Source organism: Apaloderma vittatum, unplaced genomic scaffold, assembly GCF_000703405.1.
Source record: "Apaloderma vittatum isolate BGI_N311 unplaced genomic scaffold, ASM70340v1 scaffold15561, whole genome shotgun sequence".
Lineage (NCBI taxonomy): Eukaryota > Metazoa > Chordata > Aves > Trogoniformes > Trogonidae > Apaloderma > Apaloderma vittatum.
Genome location: NW_009699849.1, coordinates 47,090 through 72,058, shown reverse-complemented (window position 1 = coordinate 72,058; position 24,969 = coordinate 47,090). Strand labels below are relative to the sequence as shown.

Genomic DNA, 24,969 nt, shown 5'->3' with positions numbered 1-24,969 from the left:
CATTTAAGACAGAAAAAAAATGAACTCACAGTATCAGTAACATAGTGCTGTGACCTTACTATATTTCACTCTGAATTCCAGGTCTTGAGGCTGGGCGAGTTACATTTCAAATACCCTGCAATCAATTTTCAAGGAGAATCAATTTTCAGGGACTCAAGGGATGGCAGCACATTGCTTCAGCACAATTCTCTGGCACTACGTGGAGCTCTCAGCTGGCTTGGGAGGGATGCAGCTAAGTGAAAGATGAAAGAATTGGTGCAGACCCACAGCCTTGCTAATGGGAATACTACTACTGTGCAGCAGTGGAGTTAAAGGGAGAGTGGAAGGAAAGGGAAGAGAATACCAAGGCAGGTAAAGAGAAAGTGTCCTGAGGAATACAGCTGAGCAGAAGAAATTAAAACGGGCAGTAGAAAAAAAGATAACTCACCTCTCCTCACGATTCTGCCCCACACAGACGCGTCCTCCGTGTCGAGGGGTTGGATTGCTGCAGGAACGCTGACGAACTTGAAAGCCTATTCCACAAGTGGTACTACAAGGTGACCAAGAAGTCCATGGTGTCCAGCCTCCATTTCTGGTAGAATAAAAAGCTCAGGCTCTGTCATCTGTTATACATAGCGAATGGCTGATTAGGTGTGACTGACAGCAGAATCTGGCCCGTCAATATTTCTGTAGAAGTCATTAATACTGCATCGTTTTCCATTTCTTAAAGAATATTGAACTAAAATAAGGGTGCTCTGCTCCTCCATATTCCACGGTTTCTTATCAGTAACTGCTAAAATGACCCCATTACACGAGAAGTAAAGTACAAAGATATTGAGCTATTTAGTTGCTTTTGGTCACTTTATTCTGGGTGCACTTCACCTGCAAACTCCTGTATCAAAGTTCTGAAGATAATTTTAATTACATATTGTTCTAATTATTATTTGTGCATCTTTCTTTCAGGGATATTAAAATGGCAAGTTTTGCTACCTCTTCTGAAATAAAATTATTAAAGCTTGGAGAAAAGGAGGCTGACGGGAGACCTTATTGTTCTCTACAACCACCTGAAGGGAGGTTGTAGTGAAGTGGGGGTCGACCTCTATTCCCAGGTAACTAGGGACAGGACAAGAGTAAATGGATATCAGAAAAATTTCTTCACAAGAAGAGTTGTTAAGTACTGGAACAGACTGCCCGGGAAGTGGTTGAGCCACCATACCTGGATGTATTTAAAAGACATCTAGAAGTGGGACTTAGGGACATGATTTAGTGGCAGGTTTGGCAGTGTTAGGTTAACATCTGGACTCGATGATCTTAAAGGTCTTTTCCAAACTAAGTGGTTCTTTGATTCTGAAGGAAAAAGATTAAGTGTCAAAATGCCTTAGTTTGCAATTTCAACAGGATACTCTGATAAGGTGCCAATATCTTATTTGTAATGCAACAAAATAGCTAAAAGAATTCATATGCTGTATCCTGCATTTGTGAACTTTTGGAAAAGACAATCCTGTCCCTCCCCCAATATACCCTAGTAAAAGAAACATAAGACCAAATATTTCAGAAAGAATTTCGTACTCTCCTCCTAAGCAAAAAAGTTATATACTTCAACAATTCGCAAAACCTTTTCATGGTAGCTGCAGTTTCTGTATTGATAGAAGACAAACAGAAATCAAGAAAAATGAAACTAAACTATAATGAGTTCTTGAGGTTTCATCATAAAAGCAAAAGTTAAAAGACTGCCTTACTTGATTTTGAAATCATTTTTTTTTTAATAATGAAAAGTAATTAAATACAGTAATAAAAATGACATAAGATTATTCAGGTAATTTATCACAAATGTTATTAATTTAAATTTCATTCATCTTGATTTTTTAAAATATTAAGGTATATTAGGGCTGAAAACACAGGAAAAAAAGCTTTTGAAAACAATAATTAGCTATCATTGGTAACACAGAAAAAATAAGATCTCTGTCAGTGCAAAGTCTGACCTGAGTAGTAAAATGAATAAAATATCTAGATATTCATGAATTCTGGGAATCAATGACTAACATAGCAGTGTCAACAGAAAATGTTAAAATAGTAGTGTAATACTGTCAATGGTAGTACATGAATCAAGATCCAAATAATGTTCCAAATTCCCCTCTAAACCTGAGAGCCAATAGCTGTTGTTTGATGGTTTGGCATCTCACAGCACGCTTATCTTTTCTACCGTTCTCCTGATCTGATGTTATATACTATATTGTTATGTTTTTAATAATTTCCCTAAAATCAACTATTTCCACTTACAGAGCTTGCAGTTATCTTCTGCAGAACAATAATCAGTTTTATTCACTACCATGATGTGCTTCTGACGTTTAAAAAAAAAAAAAGAAAAAAGCAAAAAGAATCACTGAAAATAAGCAGAATGCACCAGTACATAAGATTCATCTTGCAATAAATGTATGTAAAACGTTTTAAACATGAACTCCTGATGTAGTTCAGAATATTCCGTGTTCTCAGTCTCTTTGAAATAATTTGCTCTCACTGTTTTTTCTGTGAGTGGCTATGTGCCTGAGGAAGACAAAAGAGTGGCTGAAGAGTGGCATATAGACTGGTAATGGATCTAGCTGTCATGATACAACCAAAAGGTATAATGAAAACACTTTTCCTAAGGCAGAATGGGGGAATATAACAGTGACATGAGACCTCCAAAAAAGCAAATGGTTCTAACTTCCAGAAAAAAACAGTTTATGACTTAAAGAACTGAGAAAAAGTACCATACTTAGGATATTATTTAACTTTTTTTTTCTGAGATTTTGTTAAAATTACCTGAGGACAATATTATTTGGTATACAGCATTTGAAATAACTCTTCCCCATTTAGCTCGTTCTCTCTTTCACAAAGTCTGAGAGCTACTTTCTAACGTCCCATTTGCTGTGACCACTGCTATGAGCTGTTTCATGCACAAAACAGGATTAGTGGACTGCAGATGAGATTTCAAAACTCTAAGTTAAAAACTTTTAAACCATTGACAAGACAACCTGAAATTGTTTTGTGTACCTGGAACAGTTGGCAATCTCCATGGTTGGTCCTTCACACAGCCCACCTCCACACTGAGGAGCAGGACTGTCACACACACGTGTCCTGCAGAGACAGGACCCAACACTGGCACCATCAGTGTGGGTGCAAGGTTTCCACTGCGACCATGTTCCAAAATGCCCATCCACTGTCAGATTCCTCATCTAGAAACAAACACAACAGAATGGCCTACCTGAGGCCTGACAGTTCCACCACAGAACCTCTTAATTCTGTGGTATACGGAGACATAGCCTTCAGCCACCAACAGCAAGAGCCTCCACTGGAGAGGTCTACCTTCTGGAGAGCAAGTTCCCATTTATAATTTCTGTAGCTGCGTAATTCCCCCACCACCAACTGATCTGGGCCACTGGATGCCATCATTATAGCAATAACAATAATGACAACTAGCCATTACCTTTCGCAACCTTGCTTGCTTACAGTGTTTTAACAGAAAGTATAGTTCCACTTTCTCAATTATCTTCCAATGACAGTATTCCCTATTTCCTAAAATTTATACCTGTGACTAGGAATCTTCATACTGGCTTAAAAAGGCATGTGCAAGAATGCTTGTGGAAACCCAAATCTAGATAAAAAGGAAGACCAGCAGAGGATAATAGTTCAGGATAACAAAGCTGGCTGAAGAAAATTCAAATCTCCAAGACGAGGATCTGTAATCGACAATGTTTCTTTTGAAGCACATATACAGCATCATTTCATAGAAGTGAAACGTGGTTTTAAGTTTGACTCTCTCTAAACATTAGATGTAATTATACATATAAATCCTAAAAATGTTTTCAAAAAGCAGCACCTAACCCTATGTGATGAGACCGTTTGCTACTGCTGAAGTAAATTCTCAACACCTTTGGCTAGAAGGGTCACACCATTCTCATCTTGACTGAAATGTTTCCATCATGCAGCCGTAACACATGTTAATAAGAAATTCTTAGTATTCAGCTGAAGCAAAATGTACTAATGAAAACTGCAGCAGCCTCCACGCTTACTGGAACTTCTAAAGAAAATGGGGCTGGACATGGGGAATTCAGCTCTCTTAACAAAGACAGGCTTTCATGTCATTAATTCTTTTAGATCTTGACACATCTGTGATCAGAGATGGAAAGGATGACCACTTTTACACTTAAATGCTGAAGGATTTGCCTTTTGACTGTCACATTTTAACTTTCAGTCAAAACAACAGTACTAACAAGTACAGGCTAAATAGCATTTAAAGTCACCGTTAGATAAAAACAAATATCATAGAATCATAGAATGGCCTAGGCTGGAAGGGACCTTAGAGATCATCTAGTCCAACCTCCCTGTTTTGGGCAGGGATGCCACCTCTCGACTAGACCAGGCACCGCATGGGGACCGAGCAGGATCGATGTATCAGTTGTAGATGTATCTAAGAATGTAACACTAACATTTGCTTATATATTGAAATAGGAACTTACAGTTGTAGATCGTAATGAATGATCTGAAATGGTGTCTCCCTTTGCTATTTTTAGTACTGTTTCATTTTAACAGTAGTGAGGGGAGTATACATTTCACTAATAATGTGAAGATACAGGAGATTCGATTACAGCACAAGACAATGCTTCTACTGCCATGTTGGGTGCTGGCCAATCCTTTCCACTGTGGTAAAGATTCCTTAATTTAAGTATTAATTACATTTCTCATGATTTATTTTTCACAGAAATAGTTTCTCCACAGAACACCGATGTGTATATTCTGTCAGCCATAACTGACATAACCATAATTCACCAATTCAAAATGCTGCTGACAGCTGTTTGTTGAAAATAACTCACCAATCTTCATTCATGCAGAGTATACGCTGTTGTTTTTCGTAAGAAGGAAGTATTTCCTGTTGTCTTAAGTGCCAAGTAAACCCATTCTCTCTTACATTGCCACTCTAACAAATACATAGTCCATAAACTAGGAATTGGGGGCCGGTTAGCTCAGTGGTTTGAGCGCAGTGCTGGCAACAAGCACCAACACCGAAGTCCCGGGTTCGATTCCCGCTTGGTCCCCATGTGTTGTCTGGTCTAGTCGAGAGGTGGCATCCCTGCCCAAAACAGGTCCCTCCCAGCCTATGCTATTCTATGATTTTCCTGATTTCTGTATGTACCCAACCCAACTAATATTAGAGATGTGAAGAAGTATCTATTACTTTCTATTTACATGCTACACCAAAGCATCTTTATTGTTGCATCTACAAATTATAAACTGAAGTTACAGTTGTCTATGGTTACCATAACTTATATCAAGTGGCAGGGAGAGTATTCATGAAACCAAGCCGAAAAGCTTGAGCTCAGAAGGACAAACCGATGGCTGGTTTTTCTTTCTTGATTTTTTCCCTTACTCCTGTAAGGATCATCTCACTGCAATCTCTGCTGCTCCCCAGGACTCACCTGCTCTTTCTCTGAGTACCTCTCTTTCACAAGAGATATCAGACAATTTCACCATATGACTAGAGGAAAGCAAAATGTACTCATGAAGGGCCTTTTTAGCCCTCACCAGAACCCACACCCATTAACCTTTCACCATCTGACATGCCTCAAGAGGAGCATCACAATCAATCTGACAATATGGCTGCACTTGGCATGGCTACACTTTACTTTCCCTCTCTATCATCCTGGTTTTGTCACCTGTTCCATTCTGCAGATATCTCTAGTCCCTTCTTCCTTCTCAGTGCCCTCCAAATATCGCTCTTTGTCTTGAGCCTCTTTGCATTCACCTTGCCTTCCTGGTTTGTGCTTCTGCACTCTGAGTAAAGGTCCCATCTTCAGTGACCCAGTCCTTAAATCTACCACAAGCTTTTTCATTTCAGATTACTTTGTGCAGAATTCAGTGGTTCTGGAGTATTTCCTGAAGCTGCTAATGTATTCAGGTAAGACTCCACACTATATTCTTCCCCTGCGTGCAGCTGTAAAAATAATCTCATGTTGCATATTTATGTCACAAAAAACGCCTAACTTTTAAAAGAAATATTTTTACTTTCCTCCTAAAAGCCCTTTGATAATGTTAGTGTATTTTTAAGTGACAGATTGCAAGTGGTCCCACTGGAAAATATTTTGGCCAAACAATGAACCTTCATTAGTATAAAAAATACTAGATGAATTAGCTTAAACTATATATATGTGCCACAGTATTATTACTATTTATATTCATGACAAGTGGTGTACTCATGCCAACTGAAACAATAACCTAAAAAAAAATCAAAGATAACCAAAATAACTACATATGTCATAGTTGATCTTCAAAGTTCAGAGAGACAGTAACGCTGATGCTCAGCTACCTCTTCTAGTACCCTCTATGCTCTATCATGACATGTCAATAAATATTCAGATATATTAATAATTCCCTAGAAAATAATTTTTCAAGTGCGACTGGTCATACTTTTATTTTTGGGCTAAACCAGTACTTAAACAGACCTCTCTCTCTCTGATTCAAGTTTAGAAGAAACTGGTGATGTATTAATCTAATAAAGTTTCTAGTGTCAAAAAGATCAGTGTAGTTTTACTAATTATTAAGATACTGGAACAAATTGGAACCAAAAGAGAGAGTGTAGAAGGCTTCTAATATTCTGTTATGCTCTGCCTGCAACATTATCTTAAATATATATAGCAAATGTCAAGAATGCACATAGCTCCGTTGCCTACAAAATGAAATTCATTACATCTTGGCTTATATATACATTGTGAATACAGCACATAAAAATGCTATAAAAACAAATATTTGAAAGCCTTGCTAAGCAAAATTGTAATTGATTGCAGTTTGCCATAATACAGTGTTATTTTAAAGGAAAGTTGCTACAAAGTTTTCAAAGTTGTTCAATAACGTGTTACTTAGAGTTCAGGGGTGTAAGACAGGCCAGTGGTAAACCTATGCTTTTCAATTTGCACAGTTAATTCTAAGATTTCCTTATGTTAGGCAATTTCAATCTGCTCAATGCCAAAATTCCTTTGGTGGTTCACTAAATCTTTTAATTTCTGATATGCAGGATAAGTCTTTTAGCTGTGGATGAGTTCCTGAGGAATCCTTTGGTGCTCCCCTGCTTTGACTAGACTGTCATATCTTATGCAACCGTCATATAATAGATACTAAATAATTGCTTTTTTTCAGTTGAATGGAACAGAATTTATTTATGCTTTCTAAACCATTTCTCCCTCCCCCTCCAGCCCCTCTTGGCCTCATGTTTTGTATCTATGAAAGAAAATAAGGGCTAATGCCAGAATTCAAAGACGAAGCAGTAGACAGGCTGTTCATGCAAATATCAACCAACTAATGCATTCCAGTAATCCTTCCCAATGCAGCAATCCAACTAGGCCACCAGCAAACCCTCCACAGAACCACATTTAGCCTGTGGGATTACTGTAGGGAGATATGATATACTCCATGTACTTGGAAATGAATATACTGTACAGTGCAACTAGCTACTTGCCAATCAGGGAGGCAAGGAAGGCAAGGACTGCACCAGCAACCAAATTCAAACTTTCTATGAGACAACAGCTGTGTCTATATTACGAAATGGTACACACATAAATTGCAAATCTGGAAAATAAAATCAGTGTTGAAGACTTGACACATACACCATACATAATTTGTGGGCTTTACTGTGGACTCGCTCTGGCCATGGATCAAATGTCTAGTAGTAGTTGGAGGACATTTTTGGTTTAATTTCATCTAAAAGTAATGTGGCTTGTGTGCTTCAAGACTGCTTAGTGATGTGAACCAAGAATAGTAGATGGGAAAAGAACCAGAGCATTTGCCCTAAGTTTGCTCCTGATTTGAGCTAAAATGCTAATGCAGATGAATCCAATGCAAGCCTTTTATGTTAGGCCACTTGGCATGGATGCTGTTTAAAAAATTATTATTTAATATCAAATGCAGACAGACAGAACACAGAAGCTAGTCCTCAAGGAGCTCAGAATCAGCGTAGTGATTTGTATCTGTGAGGCTGCTACAACACAGGTTGAGATCAGAAGTGAAAACTGGAAGAATTTTGACCTTGAGAAATCTATGCCAGCTCATTTTCATGAAATTCATATGAAATAAAAAGTTTTAAGAGATAAATCAGTTTATGCGGACTTACTGGACACACAGTAATGCTTTGCTCCCACTGACTCATGCTCAGACTTTCTTCGAGTGTTGTGCATTTCTTCATCACCATGTCCCAGCCACAATAAGGGTCTTGGGATCCAATGCATGCACTGTGGATGAAAAACAATCAGAAAACATGAACATTTATCTTCATCTGTACTGGCCAAAGATCTCAAAATAACTATGTGACATATCTTCATATTTCATGGGCGTAAAACACAGTGAAATTGATCACTGTTGTGGTATGGCACAGATGAAATGACAAAGCAGAAGAAAAATGCATTTGATTGCCTACACGAAGCCAGGGTTTCTTTCAAGTGCATAGCTGAATTTCTGGCTGCATGCATGCCATCAAGACTGATTACTGTACTTAAATAATAGGGAATTGCAGCAATTAGTAAAAAGCATATGTTGTCTGGTCCAAGTAAAGAAGATTTCAGGAGTTACAGTTCTCAGTCTTTTCTATCAGTTTTGGAAGTATAGTTATATAGCTGGGATTGTTCAGCCTGGAGAAGCAAAGGCTCAGAGGAGATCTCATCAATACATATAAATACCTGACGGGAAGGTGCAAAGAAGGGGGACTCAGCCTCTTTCCAGTGGTGCCTTGTGACAGGCCCAGAGGCAATGTGTACAACCTAAAACACAGGAGGCTTCATCTGAACATCGGGAAACATTTTATAACTGTGAGAGTGACCAAGCACTGGCCCAGATTGCCCAGATCATCACCCTCTTTCTGGCACTGGAGGTCACCACGCCAGATATATGCTTGTAATGAGGAGGGACCTGGCTTAAACAGCTGCCCTGTTGTCACAACTGGCACAGTATTCCTCTTCTGTTCTCTGCCGTATCTCACATCTCAGAGGGTTTTCTTGTTTATTTATTTTAAATCACTTGCTTAGATCACCAGTATTGCTGAGAAGTGGATATGTTTTCTTTTAAATTAAAAGAAGAGGTAATAGGTGGGTAAATTTTTACCCATATTTGCTTAATTATGTCACCTTTTAAATCCTTTTTTTTTTTTTCCTTTGAGAGATAATTTAATGAGTGCATAACAGCAGTTAATTATTTTGATCTGCTATGCCTAGATCTTTTTTTTAAAAAAAGAAACAGATAACAAATGAGTTTACAAATAGAAAATGGGGATAAATCTTGTAAGTATGAACTTATCAGAACTTCCATCTGAAATATGAAATTTAAAGAGACTATTATTAACTCCAAAATTATGTCTCCCTACTGTCCTCCATCAATGAAAAATTTCATATTGCTTTGATTCTTTTTTAATGGATCTCCCTCCCAAGAGAGAGCAGTAAGAGGACCAGTTTCAGTATGTACATGAAATAACAAAAGAAATTGTAAAAATGGCTGTCAAATTTGTGAAAGTAAGGAAAATAACAAATTAGATACTACTACACTTCTTCATCCCTTTGTCCTCCCAAACATCTGTCTAAACTAAAGCCATTTGAGTTGCTACTGCTGAAAAAGAAGATAAATTTTAAAATTAGTATTAGGTCTTTCAGCTGACAGAGTCCTTTCAGATAGTGACACTGAAAGCAGCAGAAATGAATAGTATATTAGGTGTCTTGTCTCTGGAAGTCTATGTTACATCACGATTTCACCAGAAATGAAAATGAACATTTCATCTGTTACTCCTATTAGGCACCAGCCCATATCACTAAGACTTCGCATGATTTGTCCCAGCACTGCTAAAATTGGCAATTTTGTGCAAGAAGGAAATTCAGGAATAAAAGTGAATTGGTTCATTCTGAAACTCTTGATGCCACTTACCCTGTCGGGCCAGCACTCTTCACAAACATATTCAAGAGTTTTAGCTTCTACTGATTGATTCTGATTTTTCTCTACACTGCCATTTCACGCTTTTTACCAAACGTGAATGATAGGTGGTTCAGTCTCTTGCAAGACATTCAATTGGCTGTGTTAGTTGGGTGATGCCTACTGACAGTCATGCAACACTTCATGGATTTTGACTGACTAGTAACAGAATTACAGAGTTACCTCCCTCTAGAGCAAGCCAGCAATAGCAGGACATTTTCTTCAGCAATTTTTTAATTATTACCAAGCAGGCTAGAAAAACTGCTCTGTTAGTAACATTTGAGACGACTTATTCAGACAGAAAATGATGCAGAAATGAACACCATTCAGAGGAAAATATATAAAAAAACCCCCTATACAGCTTTAGGTTAAAATGAATTCGTTACATGTGCCCTAAAGAACAAAAATCTTAAGATTAAATGACACATCCTGATACTAATGATTTCAAAGAGATTTTTAAATCTCCTTTCAAAGGAAGAATATATTCCCATATCGATATACATAGTAAGCGCCTCTTGAACTGTAACATTTTATTCAGAGAATATATAAACATAAGAGGTGCATCTTCTAAGACTGTTCAATGAAACATTTTTCTGTCTTTACCTATACACAGCATTCTGAGGAACAGAGGATATTTCAGTCTCCTGATTCTTTCAATCATTTCTACTCACACATCCATGCCTACTTAGTTCCAATTGCTGTCAACTGTAATCTGGACACTTCGTACACCAGGAACTGAACTGAGGTCATCTTATTTCACAGAAGTCAGATTCTTCACCACAAATTTGAACAGACAACTAAAGAGAAAAGCCTATCTCATGTTCCAAATGCAGTGTGCTGTCTATTTCTGAATGAATACATGAATCTGATACTAGGCTTCCGAACACAGGTACCTAGTAGTGATTTCATTAAACATGTCTGTAGATATATACATACATATGTGCGTGCAGTGAAGAATCCAGATCTAAAGATACAGATGAATGACCCAGAAGAACATAAATGATAGAAACACAAATTATAAAGTCCTAGAAGCTCAAACTCAGATGCACATCAAATATTCAGAATCCTGCTTGACTCTGCACTATTAAGAAAAATCAAATACTTTAATTATCTCAGTCACTCTGGACTAGTGTTGCTTCCTCTTACTTGAACTTCTATGAGACAATCAAAATCCATCTAGGTAAGATTCAACTTTGCAACATGCACTGACAATACTAGCCTTAAATCTACAAGGTCCTCCCTTCAAATCCAGAAACAGGAATTTATGTATAATTTGTTCAGTAAAGTTGTTTATAATACACAGATCTCTGAATATTGGTGCTTCCAATTGGCTTGGAAAAAATGCAACAGCCAACTTTCAGAGCATGTTCTCTACAAGAGAATGCAGGCTTTCCATTAACTGTGAAGAAATAACATCCGAGATCCCCATCCATCAGTCAAGACAAAGCTTCCAGCCCTCTGATTAGGAGGTAGAAGCCTGGAAATGCTGCGGCCACCAGGTGCAGCTGGGGTTTTCAAAGCCCTTTTGATGAGCTGAAACTAGAGTTTGTAAATCTGTGGTTTGCAAATACGACTTTGAAAATCGGAGCTACCTAAGTGGCAGAGCAACCCAAGAGCAACAGATCTGGGGATTTTTCCACAAGTTTATGTGTTGCTGTACCAGAACAGCAATAACACTGATTTCCCAGGCTGGACATGTTTGCTTCCATATGGCATCCCCATATTTTAAAAAGACCTGTTCATCTTCAGTGGATATCAGTGCAAGCAGGGTACAACAACTGCCATATCCTTTTAGTCGGCTGTAACCTAGGTCCTTTCGAACTTAAATGTTGAGGTTAACATTACAGTAGAATATGAATCAGTAATAAAGATAGCAGGCCCAAATTCAGGATCTCCAACTTGACTCCTTAGTACTAACCAGATAGCAGGTATTCCAACACCTCAAGGGCATCACTACATCTCATTCCAGAAGTAATTGTATGTATCTCCATCAGCCTGACAACATATTTTGAGGAGCAGATGGCCTTTAAAGTCACTCAGTTCGGGCTCATAGAACTGGAGCATCCAAACTCCTGTCCTGGAATCCTGCCCACAGTTCATACTGTCACATCAAGAATATTCTCTCCCTCTCTCATATATTCAGGTCAATAGTGGACTCCAAACTCAGATATTAATTTTTTTTGTAATTTTAAAATAAATGAAAATCTCCTCAAAAACATTATATATTAAGAGAGCTGCACATAATTCTTATGAGAAAACAGCTAGTGTGTAACACAGAGAGCACTGTAAGCTGAGATGCACAGGGTACGTGCTCGTCTGACCGAGCAGCAGTCCAGTATGTAATATCATGTAGTCCCTTTAACTTCTGTTTCCAGAGAATACACTTGCCAAATATCAAATGACTAGTGAAATGATCTCTTAGAAAGTGGGTTGCTTTAAACACATCAGGTTGTTTTCAAGAGAAACTTAAAGAGTAACTACACCGAACTTAGAATTCCTCAACTACTTGGTATTTTTCAAAGTAAAGAAATTAATTACATCATGACATATAAAAACCACATGCCTGTTTTAAATTTTTATTTCTTAGCTCACTTCTTTGTTTAAAATAATATCCTGCTAATGAAATCTGAATTGCAAACATGTAGTCAAGTCCATCTGATTTTCTTAAAACTTTGCAAACTAAAAGCAAAAGACATTCTCCTTTTCCTCGGAAGGCTATTTCAATATACTGGAAGTAAAAAAATTGGAAGGCTGTTAAAATTTTACCTGCTTATCAAAATTCATTCGTTTGCCAAAAACATAGGCCTACAATACAGAATCACAGAATGTTCGGGGTTGGAAGGGACCTCTAGAGATCATCTAGTCCAACCTCCCTGCCAGAGCAGGATTCCCTAGAGCAGCTACACAGGAACACATACATGCATAGATCATACAAAGAATTGTGACTAAATGTTTCAAGAGCAGCAAAATGTAAATTCATTGTTTTACTCTGATGTATTTTGTAGGCCAGATGGACAAAGACACTTTCTGCAAAAACCTTGGTCTTCACAGGGGAAGAAAGAAATATATGAGGTCATATATAATATGAGGTCAATCTCAGATCTACAGAGCTTGAATTGATTACCTCCCCAGTATCAGACTAATATCATACTTCAAGTGAGGAAAACTTTCAACTGTGCTTATTTCATAATTCTGCTGACTTTACCAGTGTTCTCACAAGTTTACATCAATTGAAGAGAACTTTACAGTGTATCTAATGCCTAAAAAAGGGCTTCCTAATTTTTAAGTGTATTTATAATCTACTCTTGCAGCCAGGATTACACTTTATTCCAATGTGGGAAATTTATGAGGATTCTGATTCTGAAATACTGCTCTGGCATCACTAATTCAAATCAGTCCTCATGTGGCTCCGACATTCTAATGTGGTGTGTTTCTCCAATTTAAGCTGGAATAAGGCTTGCGTATTTCGAAATACAAAAATCCACCTGGATATCCAAAAATAACTATTCTGGAAAGAATATTTCAAACCAGCAATTTCAATTCCATGTGTTGGCAAGCTCATCTGGACAAATTAGCACCTAGTAATAGTTTATACCACATTACTCATTGTTAACTTGTATAATACTAGTATACAGGAATAACAATTCTATGTAATAATAGCTCATCTTTTATTACCAGGAAAGCATGTTCACACCAAATGTGAGAATACTTCTGAAGAAGTGACCTCCATAGCTAAGGCAAAATAAAGGAATGCAACAGTGGCTGAAACCCTTAATCCAATAATCTTGCTTGAGTTCTAGGAATAAAAGAAAGCATAACAAAACCTGTAATTGTTTTCTTTTGTTAGTTAATCCAGTACCCTTTTTAGTACTGGGCTGCTACAGTTGTCTTTTGTGTGTGTACAGATTGCTTAGTTGATGGTTAAAAAGAAGCCAAAACAAAAATGATGGAGTACAGGGAGATAAAAATTATGGTTACAGTGGAATAGCTATGATAAGATTACTTAACAAAACAGTTCTGTGACCCAATAATATTGTAAGTGTATAATGTAAAAAACAATACTAAAAAAATTCCTGAGGTTATTTTTTTATACCAGAGGAGTCACTATTTTTAAAACTTTTAGCAGATGGAACTATTTATTTTAGACATAACATCATGGTAAGATTAGTGTTCAAGCCTTTTAAGTGCGTGAAACATACCTTCCATCAGAAATACCAATTCTTGATTCTTGCTTGGTAAGATTCTGCAGAATATTAGGCTGATGCAACCTTTCGTTGCCCCTACTTTCAGAACTGATGCACTGAAAAATCCAATACAAATTATAACATCGACAAATTTGCCTCAGAGAAATCAGTGCCATCCAAGGTTTTTTTTGAAGGCTACAGTTGCCAATAGAAGAAAATTGATGGGTTCCTTGTTTGAGGGGACAGTCTTTACTTCTCAGCTACAGATCTTACTTCTTTTTACAGATGCATTGAGCCTTCCAAGTAAATAGCAAGCACTGCAGCTTTAGAGAGTTTAATAGTTATCTTCTCATTAAAATAATTCTATTTATATCACACTAGAGTTAATTAGCAGGTAGACAAAAGTCAGTTGTGCTTTATGCTTGGCCTACTCAACTCTGAAGAAGTACAGAGAGCTGTAGAATTCATAGTGAGAACAGTAGCTCAGTTGAAAAATGTTGATGATCTTCAAAAAAAGTTTGATAAATGTGTGTGAACTACAATACTCAGGTGAAAACAACCTGGTCAAATCTAAAGGATTCACCCCAAGGAGAGCTGAATAAAGGCAACTTTTCTGCTGCTTTCTCCTGGAGCATGAAGACTCCAGGAAGACTCCAGGGCTTTTTGAAGAACTGTTTATAAGAAGTCGCACGTCCTAAATTATTTTTCCCTAGCTGACTCCTGAGAACAGCAGGATTACAACAGGATGCTCAAAACTATTCAGCCATTGGCAGAAGTCTGCTGGAGACATCCCCTCCCCAGGGAAACTGTCAATCTAAATAACTAGCATGGGCAAGTCATAAACAAGGAAAACATCATGGCACAATGGAAACTGCTGAGCAACCCAATCTACAGGTGTGACAACAGGCTCTGCCTGTGGTCTGGTCTGCTGTCACAGTAATAAAGAGCACTGAACTGCACCCAGAACACACAAAAAAAATAAAATAATCAAACTTAGAGTCCAAATATAAAATAATATTTTCAAGAGTCTTCGATAACAGTGTTTGTGAGAGTAGAGCCATGAGCTGGCATGGAACAGGGCTGAATCAGTGGGAATGTCCGTCAGAGGCAACACCATGTCAGAGAGGACTCTACCACTAGAAAGTGCTGGAGGAATAGATTTACAAGCAAATATGAAATAGCTAAATATGCACAGCCTATCAAAGCAATAATTAAGGAGACATAATAAAATACAAATAAAAAAGCAATAACCACATACTTTAGGGCTTATTATGTAGCAATAAAACAAAGAATAATGAATTTTAAAAAAATTAACAACTTCAGGAGAATTATCTTGACATTGAGGTAGTAGCTTGTGGAACAGTTTGCTCAACAGAGAGACTGAAGCTGCATTGTCTGGAAACTTTGCAATAAATCCAAACAAAAAGATTAGAAAAGATTAGACAGTGAGCACTCCGCTGTTGACACAAAAAGACAGAGCAGATAAGCTAGTACATATTCAGCCTTTTGGCTTTTTTAAGGCTGTTATTCATACACAAGCATGATCTATTTCTCAATAATTTTGTGACATGGATATTAAAGACTACACATGCACTAGGATCTGTGGATGAAACTCTATTGACGGAAATTAAGAATATAGACTCGCTGCAGTTATAGTCCTTAGTATGATAAATGTGAATAGATAAAATAATTCAGAAACAAACAAAACAAAAAACCATCAGTGCCCCAAGGCATTACCTAAGGTAAAATTTACCCATTACTCTACTTACCCATTGATATAGTATAGAAGTAATAGTTGGTAACAAGAATGTGAGTTTTAAAGCACTCAGCAATGCAGTGACTAACTTTTAGCTGTTTCATTACCTAGTGAAATTTATAGCCCCAAGTGAGGTACCTACACTGTGTCCACATGTAGAGAACCAAATACACTTGAAATCCAGCATGAGCCAGGTAAAAACTAGTCAGGCCAAAAGTGACAGGTGAGAGAAAAATTATGTCTTCATTTTTCCAAATGACCTGAGTCGGTAAGGATATATGACAAGGAGATGCCTTATTTTATCTAGATCACATCTGTAAATCTTTTCCTTTCTCACAAAACAAAGCTAGAATTGCTGGTGAACTCTTTAACCAAGAGGACAGCATGGATGGTAACCCTTTTGATGCAATGGATATTTAATTATTACACAGGAAGTCATATAACTACAAAAGATATGACTGAAAAATCCCACGAGGAATAATTTTATCTCCTTCTAAGTAAGTCATTCCAATGTTAGATGAGACTTCATAACACCTCTGGGCAAAGGCATAAATTACCATTTGAGCTGGATTTGAGTCATTTAACTCCTATTTTACTCAGTAAAATATCTATCTATCTATCTATCTATCTATCTATCTATCTATCTATCTATCTATCTGTAAGACATAAGAACATGTCATTAAGATTTTATTCCTTCTTCACATATACATACAGGCATATATATACCTCTACCAACATGTAAGTCGTTCACCCGTCCCTCCTTTAATAGCCTGGCTTTTCAAAGGAATGTATATTACACAAGCTGAAAGCAAAACAAGCTAAAACACAAGCAAATGCATCTGTAACCATTCTCAAAAAACACATTACACTGGCTCTGATGTAAAACAGAACAATTGTACTGAATTACTGGAACCACTTATATCAAAGGGAAGATATAACTAATTACATGAAATTAACAATCTCTAACAGCATATGTTTGCAGCACAGAAGTACTTTTAGATAATCCATGTAAAAAGTTGTATGACGAACTTTAAATTCCTTAACTATCATTACACAGTCTAAAAAGCAAGTGATAATTTGTGACCCAACAACTGCTAGCTGCATAACACTTCCACCTGGTAGAACACTTACATTTATTACAGTTTCCTGATCCAGCACTACCTTTAAATAGACATTTTTCCAATTCCAGGTAGTCATAACTTTCAGTTTATCTAGTCCAGTTTTCTTTCTGAACCCACAGATATATTTTCTCAGTTATAATCCACCTTAAAAAAACACACCACCTTAAATCTGTCCAAGTTTCAAACTTTAAATACATTAAATCAGCAGATGTATTATACATTATCAGACACCTGTTTACCCCAGAAACCATTTCTTACTGTTTCATTTTTCAATTCAGAATCTGTATAATGACTCTCAAGTATCAATATAACTCCTTGAGGGTCTCATCTAGCCCTAACAAGTTAGAACAAGAAGTCAGAGGTATTTCTAATAAACCATGTACATAGAAAGTCACTACCAAGAGAGGCAATTAATTTGGATTCCTACTCACAATCACTTTTCTGTCCCATCTTTCTGCACCCCCCTGAAAGCATTTTTCTCCAGTCAAATCGAAATAGTTGATTTTTCATACCTGTATGTTTTGTAAAAGAGACATCTCTTCAGGGGGACCTTAATCACATGTTCCTGGAGGCCTACAAAAAGGACACTCTGGCTGTGCAGGATCTGAAGGCTCCTGATGGGCTCTCGCTGACTTTTTGGCAGGAGTTCAATTTCCTCGAGCAGGCAGCTGCTTGAAGTCTGGTTCATTGGGGCAAGTACTTTCTTAATAGTGCCATAGTCTGCAAAGGCGAGAGGAAAATGAATTACTAAAAATCTTACTAGTAATTCTACCTACTTGGTGTCATTCAGTGAACGAATCTTCATCCCTTGCCGGACGTCTTCAATGAAGCCTTAGAACACGGGAGTATTTTGACTGGACTTTCCTAAATTGCTTATACTACAGTGAAAAGAACTTGAAAACACCCATTAAAGTTTTCCAGGTGATGTAATACAATAAAAAAAAATTATTTTATTAGTGCAAAACAGACTTCACAACCATAGTCACTATAAAACAAGCTTTCAAAGTCTGGGTATTACAAATGTGTGTTCACAGCAAGAGTTACTGACTTCGGTTTACCAGGTTGTACTATACTTTACTATGTTTAAAGCAGTTTAAAAAAGCAATAAAGTTCATCATTGCCCTAGTCTGTTTTAAAATTCTATGTGTTAAAAAACTACGTGTTCTAGACGTGAATCACAGAACGGCCTAGGCTGGAAGTATCACATTCATTTAATAAAGCACACATGCATGAATATCTGCAGGTCTTAACTGAATTAAATAAAGAAAGGCTGCGTGTCTTCTTATTTATCTGGACTTTAAGCTCTGGAAAAGCGTATATTTTAGCATTTGCTCTTCACATCTACTCCTATTGCGATCTCTAAGCAAACACAGTTAAGCACCACAAACCAGTGTCAGACAACTGATAAGATTTCTGATTCACTTATGTCAAGTTTTTAAATAATTTAAAAATATCAAAGAACATTTGTTCTGAACACAAAGGACTACATTCTCACACTGATAAATATTTTAGGTACCTGACCAAAAACTGCATTAAGCAATCTTCTATGCGCCAGCAATAGTAAATGCTAAAGATCCAACACTGCAAACACATACTGAGAACAGCTCTTAGTCCTGTGAAGTCTCAAAAGGCTGTTGCAGAATCACAGAATGTCAGAGACTGGAAGAGAACTCTTGAGATCATCTGGTCCAACCCTGCTGCCAGAGCTGGTTGCACAGGACGGCATCCAGGTGTGTTCTGAATGTCTTCAAAGATGAAGACTCCACCACCCATCTGGGCATTCTGTTCCAGTGCTCTGCCACCCTCAAAGTAAAGAAGTTCTTCACGTTTAGTTGGAACCTCCTATTTTCAAGTTTGTGCCTGTTACCTCTTGCCTGTCACTGGGCATGATTGAAAAAAGACTGATCCCACCCTCCTGACACACTTTAGAAGTATTTATAAGCATTAATAAGATCCTCCCCACTTCATCTTCTCCAGACTCACAAGCCCCAAGTCCCTCAGTCTTTCTTCGTAGAAATGATTCGTCTCCTAATCATCTTTGTAGCCCTTTTCTGTACCCTCTCCAGCAGTTCCCTGTCCTTCTTGAACCTAAAATCTCTCGTGAGTCGATAACAATTGGAAGACAAATGTTTGGGCTGCTCTGTTCTGCAGCCCAATAAAGGTGATTTTTGCCGTCACCAGCACAAGGTCAGGGGCTTGGTGGGCAGCTGGCAGTGTGGTGTCTCAGGACATGTCTGGCCCGGCTTTGGGGGGAGCTGGTTTCACGCATGGCAGCAATTGCCTGGTGGCCACCTGCCTGTGGCCTCCTGACCTTGGCTTCACTCCGGGAATGCACAGGGCAGGGGCTGGCACTCCTATGTAGTCACCGTGGGACAAACAGTCCTTCTAGGGTAATGGGGTTGGGAGAGGGCAGCATATGCTTCCCCAGTATTGCTTTGGAAGTGGTGAGGAACAGCAGGTAAGCAGCCTTAAAAGAATATAAATAAATAGCTTCAAGCAGACTCCAAAATTAAAGAGGAGGTGGAGAACCCAAGACGCTAATTACTGTTAAAAGTCTTCTCCTCCTTCCTAAGGAAGACTGAATAATCCATCTTAAGACCTGGAGAAATACTGGAAGAGGGAGTGTAACAGCAGATAAAGGAGGAGTTAGTAAGAAATTTATGTATAATATTTTAACTGTATTATCAACAAAACTTTAATAACTAGATAATATGGACTTAATTTTAGAAAAACATGAAAACTAATTAGATGAACCATAAATGCTTAGCTCAGCATATAAAGCATATACCCCTTTGTCCACAAAAAGATTTCAAGTCTAAGAGATCACATCTGCAGGTTCAAGTCCTCTGACTGACGTCTCAATTTTTAATATATTTTCATATCATAGTTTACACTTTCCTCCTTTCTTGGTATAAACAAGCTTGTCAAGATTTACTGTATGTAAGAGTATTTGCTAGAAAAAAAAATTTTAATAAACTTTAAACTTTTTGATATTAAAAAAAAATCTGATTCAATTATCACTTTTCTCCTAAACATTAAAAAAAATACATTACATTAAAAAAATAATTAAACCTTTGTCAAGAGTAATTTTTTTTCCACGATTAAGGGATAATCAGCTCAACCAAAGAATGTAACAGTGTTTCCACTGGTGATTACTGGATACAAAATCTCAACTATAACTACAGCAAGTCTCAAGGTCAAAATGTGGTCTGAGAAATGCCAAGAAAAAAAATGAGTGGCTGTGTTAGTCACTGAATGAAAAAAAAGATTTTTTTTGAGCACATAAGTTTGAGAAATGTACTAAAAGGAGGGAAAGAAGAAGCATTGAGATCATTTTACCGAAATAAATGAATTGGTATCACTTTATAGATCACTTAGTGCACCTCTATATCACTTGTCTAACTGGCAGGCAAGAGATTCAGTATGACTCACGACACACTGCACTTGGCTTGCAGTCTCTTTCTTGTATGAGATAAAAATCAGGTACGCATTCAGCATGTGCTTCTGGTACAGACTAATATTTCTTTCTGCCACTGTGGCAAGTCTCGCATTTACCTACCAAGTCACTTGCTGTTGTCTCCCCTAAGCCAAAAGAGAAGGAAAAAGCCACGACTGAAGGCCTCCTTCCCCCATGCTGACATACACATTTAATTTAGAAATGAAGCTTTAGACAAGAAAATACAATCAAACTCAAATATTTAGTGTTTCTTTTCTCCTCAGAAAATTTGTTTATTGAAGAGGACAGAATTACAATGTTTTAATGTTTTTCAGGTCTATGACCTGAAGAACATGGTTACAGAAGCATAATAGCCTAAAATATTCTCACTGAGAACTGCAACACTAATGCTTTCCCCAGGACAGCTGTTATTGCTCTTGTTCTTCGTTTTTATCTTGGCATACAGTCTCTGTTCCTCCCATTTCCTTTTGCTTTCTTTCAGTATCTCCCAAACCATTCCTTTCCCATTTGTTGCCCAAGAGGATCAGCACTCATATAGACATATCAGCACTCATTGTCCAAAAGTATAAATGACTAGGCTTTAAGTGAAGAAGCAGTGCCAGAGATTCCACAGATTATCAGGAACAAACACTACTTTTCACAGCAGCAATGTGAGTCATATGCAAGTTCAGTCAAAGGGAAAAAGATACCTGAGATCTACTTCTGCCTCAGGAAACTCTCCTACTTCTGACTTTCTATAACCTATCTTCTCTGTTTTAAATTTCTCCTGCACATAACTGATTTGGCATGGACCACCTGGGACCCCAAACTATGGCGAGTATGTGTTCTCATTCTATAACTTTGAGCCAGACACAGGTTGAATCAGTGGCTGGGTTCATCAGACTATGATACATAGCAAGGGCATGTAGCTCTCAACCTCCTCAAATTATATCAGCATGTGATATCAGATATAACAGGCTTGTTTACAGCAGAAAGTCATAGCCATTGCATCAGTACTTTCAAAAGCCAGCTGCTTTTCTCCACTATCTCCAATTCTACTACAATATGTGCAACATTATGCATCCGGCCTCCAGCAAAGATTGCAGATTTCTTAAAGAACCTGGAAAAGTCTCACTCTCAAAAGTGTTGTCTCTTCAGCCATTTTCACACCCTGGTTGTAAAGCAAAATAAAGAGAGAAGTGAGGAAAGAAATGAGTCTTGAATATAGCTCTGGGGCATGGAGATTTTCAGATCTGTCAGAATCTTTCAAGTGGTATTTACTTTCTAATCAAACTGTCCACTTCTGCCAAGTAAGAGATAAGAAGAATAGTAAACACAGACCTTCCTAATGGATGTAACTTTACTGCCATGGACACAGGGAAAGCTCCAGTTTCATCACAAATGTCAAGGCTGAGTCTAACAGCTATTTAAGAATTTGAATAAGTGGCATCTTCACATCCTGAGCATGTGCAAGACATGCTGGAACAGATCCAGACACCTGACAGCCTAGGTTTAAGGATGATCGAGAATTAAAATTTAAGGATGTTTAAGTTTAAGGATGACCAGAGAATTAAAAGATAATTACATTGGACAGAGTACGTAAATAACATGCTTTGTTAACTTGTACTGCTTAAAGAGACCTGCAAAACCAGCCGCTGAATGTTAGAAATATAATCACTGTGGGTGAAGATGAATGGAAAAAATCTAGTTCAAGCATTACTATGCAATGCATAGGAGACTATGAAGAACTGAATGGAAAACCTGAGATGGAGCTGGCACAGAATGGAGGCAACAGAGTCTGTAATGAACAAAAAGATAATGGGACAAAAACCAGAGGATCTAAAACCAAAAAGCAAAATTTAAGATGTAAATGTTATAAAGCTTAGCCAGCAATGGAGAGCACTGCAAGAGCGTGGCTGAAACCCTTATAACATCTATGGAACACCTGCAAAGGAAAATAGAAAATGATCACACAAAACAAATGACAGATGCAAGAAACTAATAAACCTGTAATTTTTTGAGTTACCTAACAGAAATAAGAACACTCAAAGAAGCTATAACAACTTCTTGCTATGTCAAAGAATAAGTATTTCTATGAGCTATTATGTTTACAAAATACTGACGCATTCTTCAAGCAAAAACTTCTTTAGTGAGTCATCCAATGAGGCAGTATTGAAGTAACTTAATTTCACTTCTTTGAAACAAGGGAAAATCCTCTACTCATTCCTGTTAGAGAGGGAAACACTTTCAGTCTTAACTCCTAACAGTTAAGCAAAAAACTAATTTAATCTTTATTTTATTGTAGTTTAGCCTAGTACCTTGGAGAGAGGGTTGGTCTCCAGAAAGCAACTGAACCAGCACCAGCGCACAAAATTGAAGTCAGTGTTTTTCAGAGGAGAACCCTACAGTATCCATTTTTCAGTAATGTTGCTAAAAAGTCATTGGTGCCTACCAAATATATGAGGTGTTAGCAAAAGAAACTTGTAACAGGCTCAAATACATCCTCAGGCCAGTTGTATGCCTGCATTTATGACTTTCCAAGTATCTCTGCACTTTCTGAACAGAAGAAGGTGCCTTTACAGATTTTAAAATCTCCTCACATATACCAAGAAAAACTCAAGGAGTAGCAAAATCCACTGTAAATTAAAAACTATGAAAAGTCAATGTAAATAAGGGTCTATTTTGTAATTTCCCCACAAAACAGTGTTTAGAAAAGTAATACACATCTTAAGCCTGCTCTTTTTTACCCTTACTAAGAATAATTAGTTAAATAATCAGTAAAATATGGATAATTAAAGCCTTTGCTATAATCTGTTTTCCCATATGGGGGTGAGGTACAATTTGTTTTAAAGCAATAGCATATTTAGAAGATAATATAACCATTCTCTGTTATCTAATTTATCTTTTACTTCCAGGTTTCTGAGATAAATATTTATACTTGATTTACAGGAATAGGGTTTTAATCACACTACAGCCTAAAGGACAAGTGAAAGACAGCTTCAACTCTTCCTTTTTAAAAAGTAAAAACATCCTATGGATAAACAAAGTACTTCTACAATGATACATAAAACAAAAAGAATTAGATATTTTCATATTTTAAACTGTACATTCATTACTTCTTTGGAAAAAAAAGTGAACCTCAAAATGAGTACAGAATTCTGATGCATTTTCATGGCATAAATTCTAATTTTTGTATTTTTTTTTAATCTTCAGAACTGTTTTACAAGTTGATAGTTTGTATCTCCATTTGAAATCAAATCACTTTTTGATCAATTTGCTAATTATTTTGGTCTTTTTCTCTACTTTTAATATATTTCACGGCTTAATAAAATACATATGATGTGATTTTTCTACAAGTTTTGGTCAAAAATAGAGGTTGAAAATCTGAACATGTTCTATTTTGCAGCCTTGGGAGAAGAAAAACTGTGATAAGCTTATGAAGAATTTCAACAATAAACTGCTGTGATCGCCTTGCTATTACAGCTCATTATCATCATGACAATAACAAGACAATGGTGGATATTAACAGAACTACATTTATTAGATCAAAAACGCAATTATGTAACTGTTTAACAAAAGCTTCTTACAGATTTTGTAGCTGAAAATACAAAAATAGTTTTATTTTAGTAAAAGCTACTCTTAAAGTATACAGTTATATAACACTGTTTAGTGTATTAACATTTTCAAAGTACAGAATAGTTGGTCAGCTACCAGAGCAAAAAGAAAGGACTCATCTCTTTCTCTGAAGAGAGTTTTGGAAACAGCACAAGAAAAATGTATAAAAAGCCTGCATTAAAATATTATTCTCTGGATAAGACCCTTAGTATTTGCTCAGTCTAGTTTGGTTTTGTTTCTCAATTCTTGGATGTAACAACAGTGGTTTTGAGAGGCTGTCTATAAAAAGCAGGCACACACAATATTTTAAATTCAACTTAAATATCTTTAGCTCCAATTCCTTCTTATTCCCTCTTTCCCATTACATTACAAGTAAATATTGATGTGCTTCCTTGCAGTACTGGAAATTAATTTGAATTAAGGCTGAAATGAGATACATTGTTTTAATGTCTATCAACAAACTAGATGGGATGGTCTATTACAGGTCTCTAGGCTTTTATGCAGGAGAGATAATTTAACTCATTTGCCAACTACTAAGAATCTGAAAAGGTGCAATTTTAGCCACAATCTACTTGCATACCTTCTGAAATGATTAGCAAGCTTCTCAATATCCTAGTGGCTATTTCAAGAAGTTTAATTGTACCTCTGCAATTGGAGTAGTTTCTCACGTCTCTCTGTCAAAATTTAGTATGTTGGGTTTTTTCTTATGAAGAGAATATTTATTGGCTATTGTTTCTACACAGAAACTAGAACTACTACTTCAAAAACTCTTTTGAATAAACAAGAGATTATCTAGATACTAGTTATTCCAAAGTAAGGTGCTTTTTTCAAAGACGTGTCTGGCAGGACAGACAGAACATGTAAATTAATGACAAACACAGTCCAACAATTATTGTAGAA

The 24,969-nt window shown here is 37.0% G+C and overlaps 1 protein-coding gene across 1 annotated transcript in view; it reads right to left on the bottom strand.

Annotated features, from left to right (window-relative positions):
* SEMA5A (sema domain, seven thrombospondin repeats (type 1 and type 1-like), transmembrane domain (TM) and short cytoplasmic domain, (semaphorin) 5A) overlaps window positions 1-24,969 on the bottom strand; it is a gene marked incomplete at both ends in the record, with an annotated part of 114,679 nt that overhangs the window by 52,059 nt on the left and 37,651 nt on the right. The window contains 4 exons of the mRNA XM_009878569.1: window positions 428-571; window positions 3,013-3,194; window positions 8,120-8,237; window positions 17,531-17,738. Of these exons, the coding sequence (XP_009876871.1) occupies window positions 428-571; window positions 3,013-3,194; window positions 8,120-8,237; window positions 17,531-17,738 (652 nt within the window). The remainder of the gene's footprint in view (window positions 1-427; window positions 572-3,012; window positions 3,195-8,119; window positions 8,238-17,530; window positions 17,739-24,969) is intronic.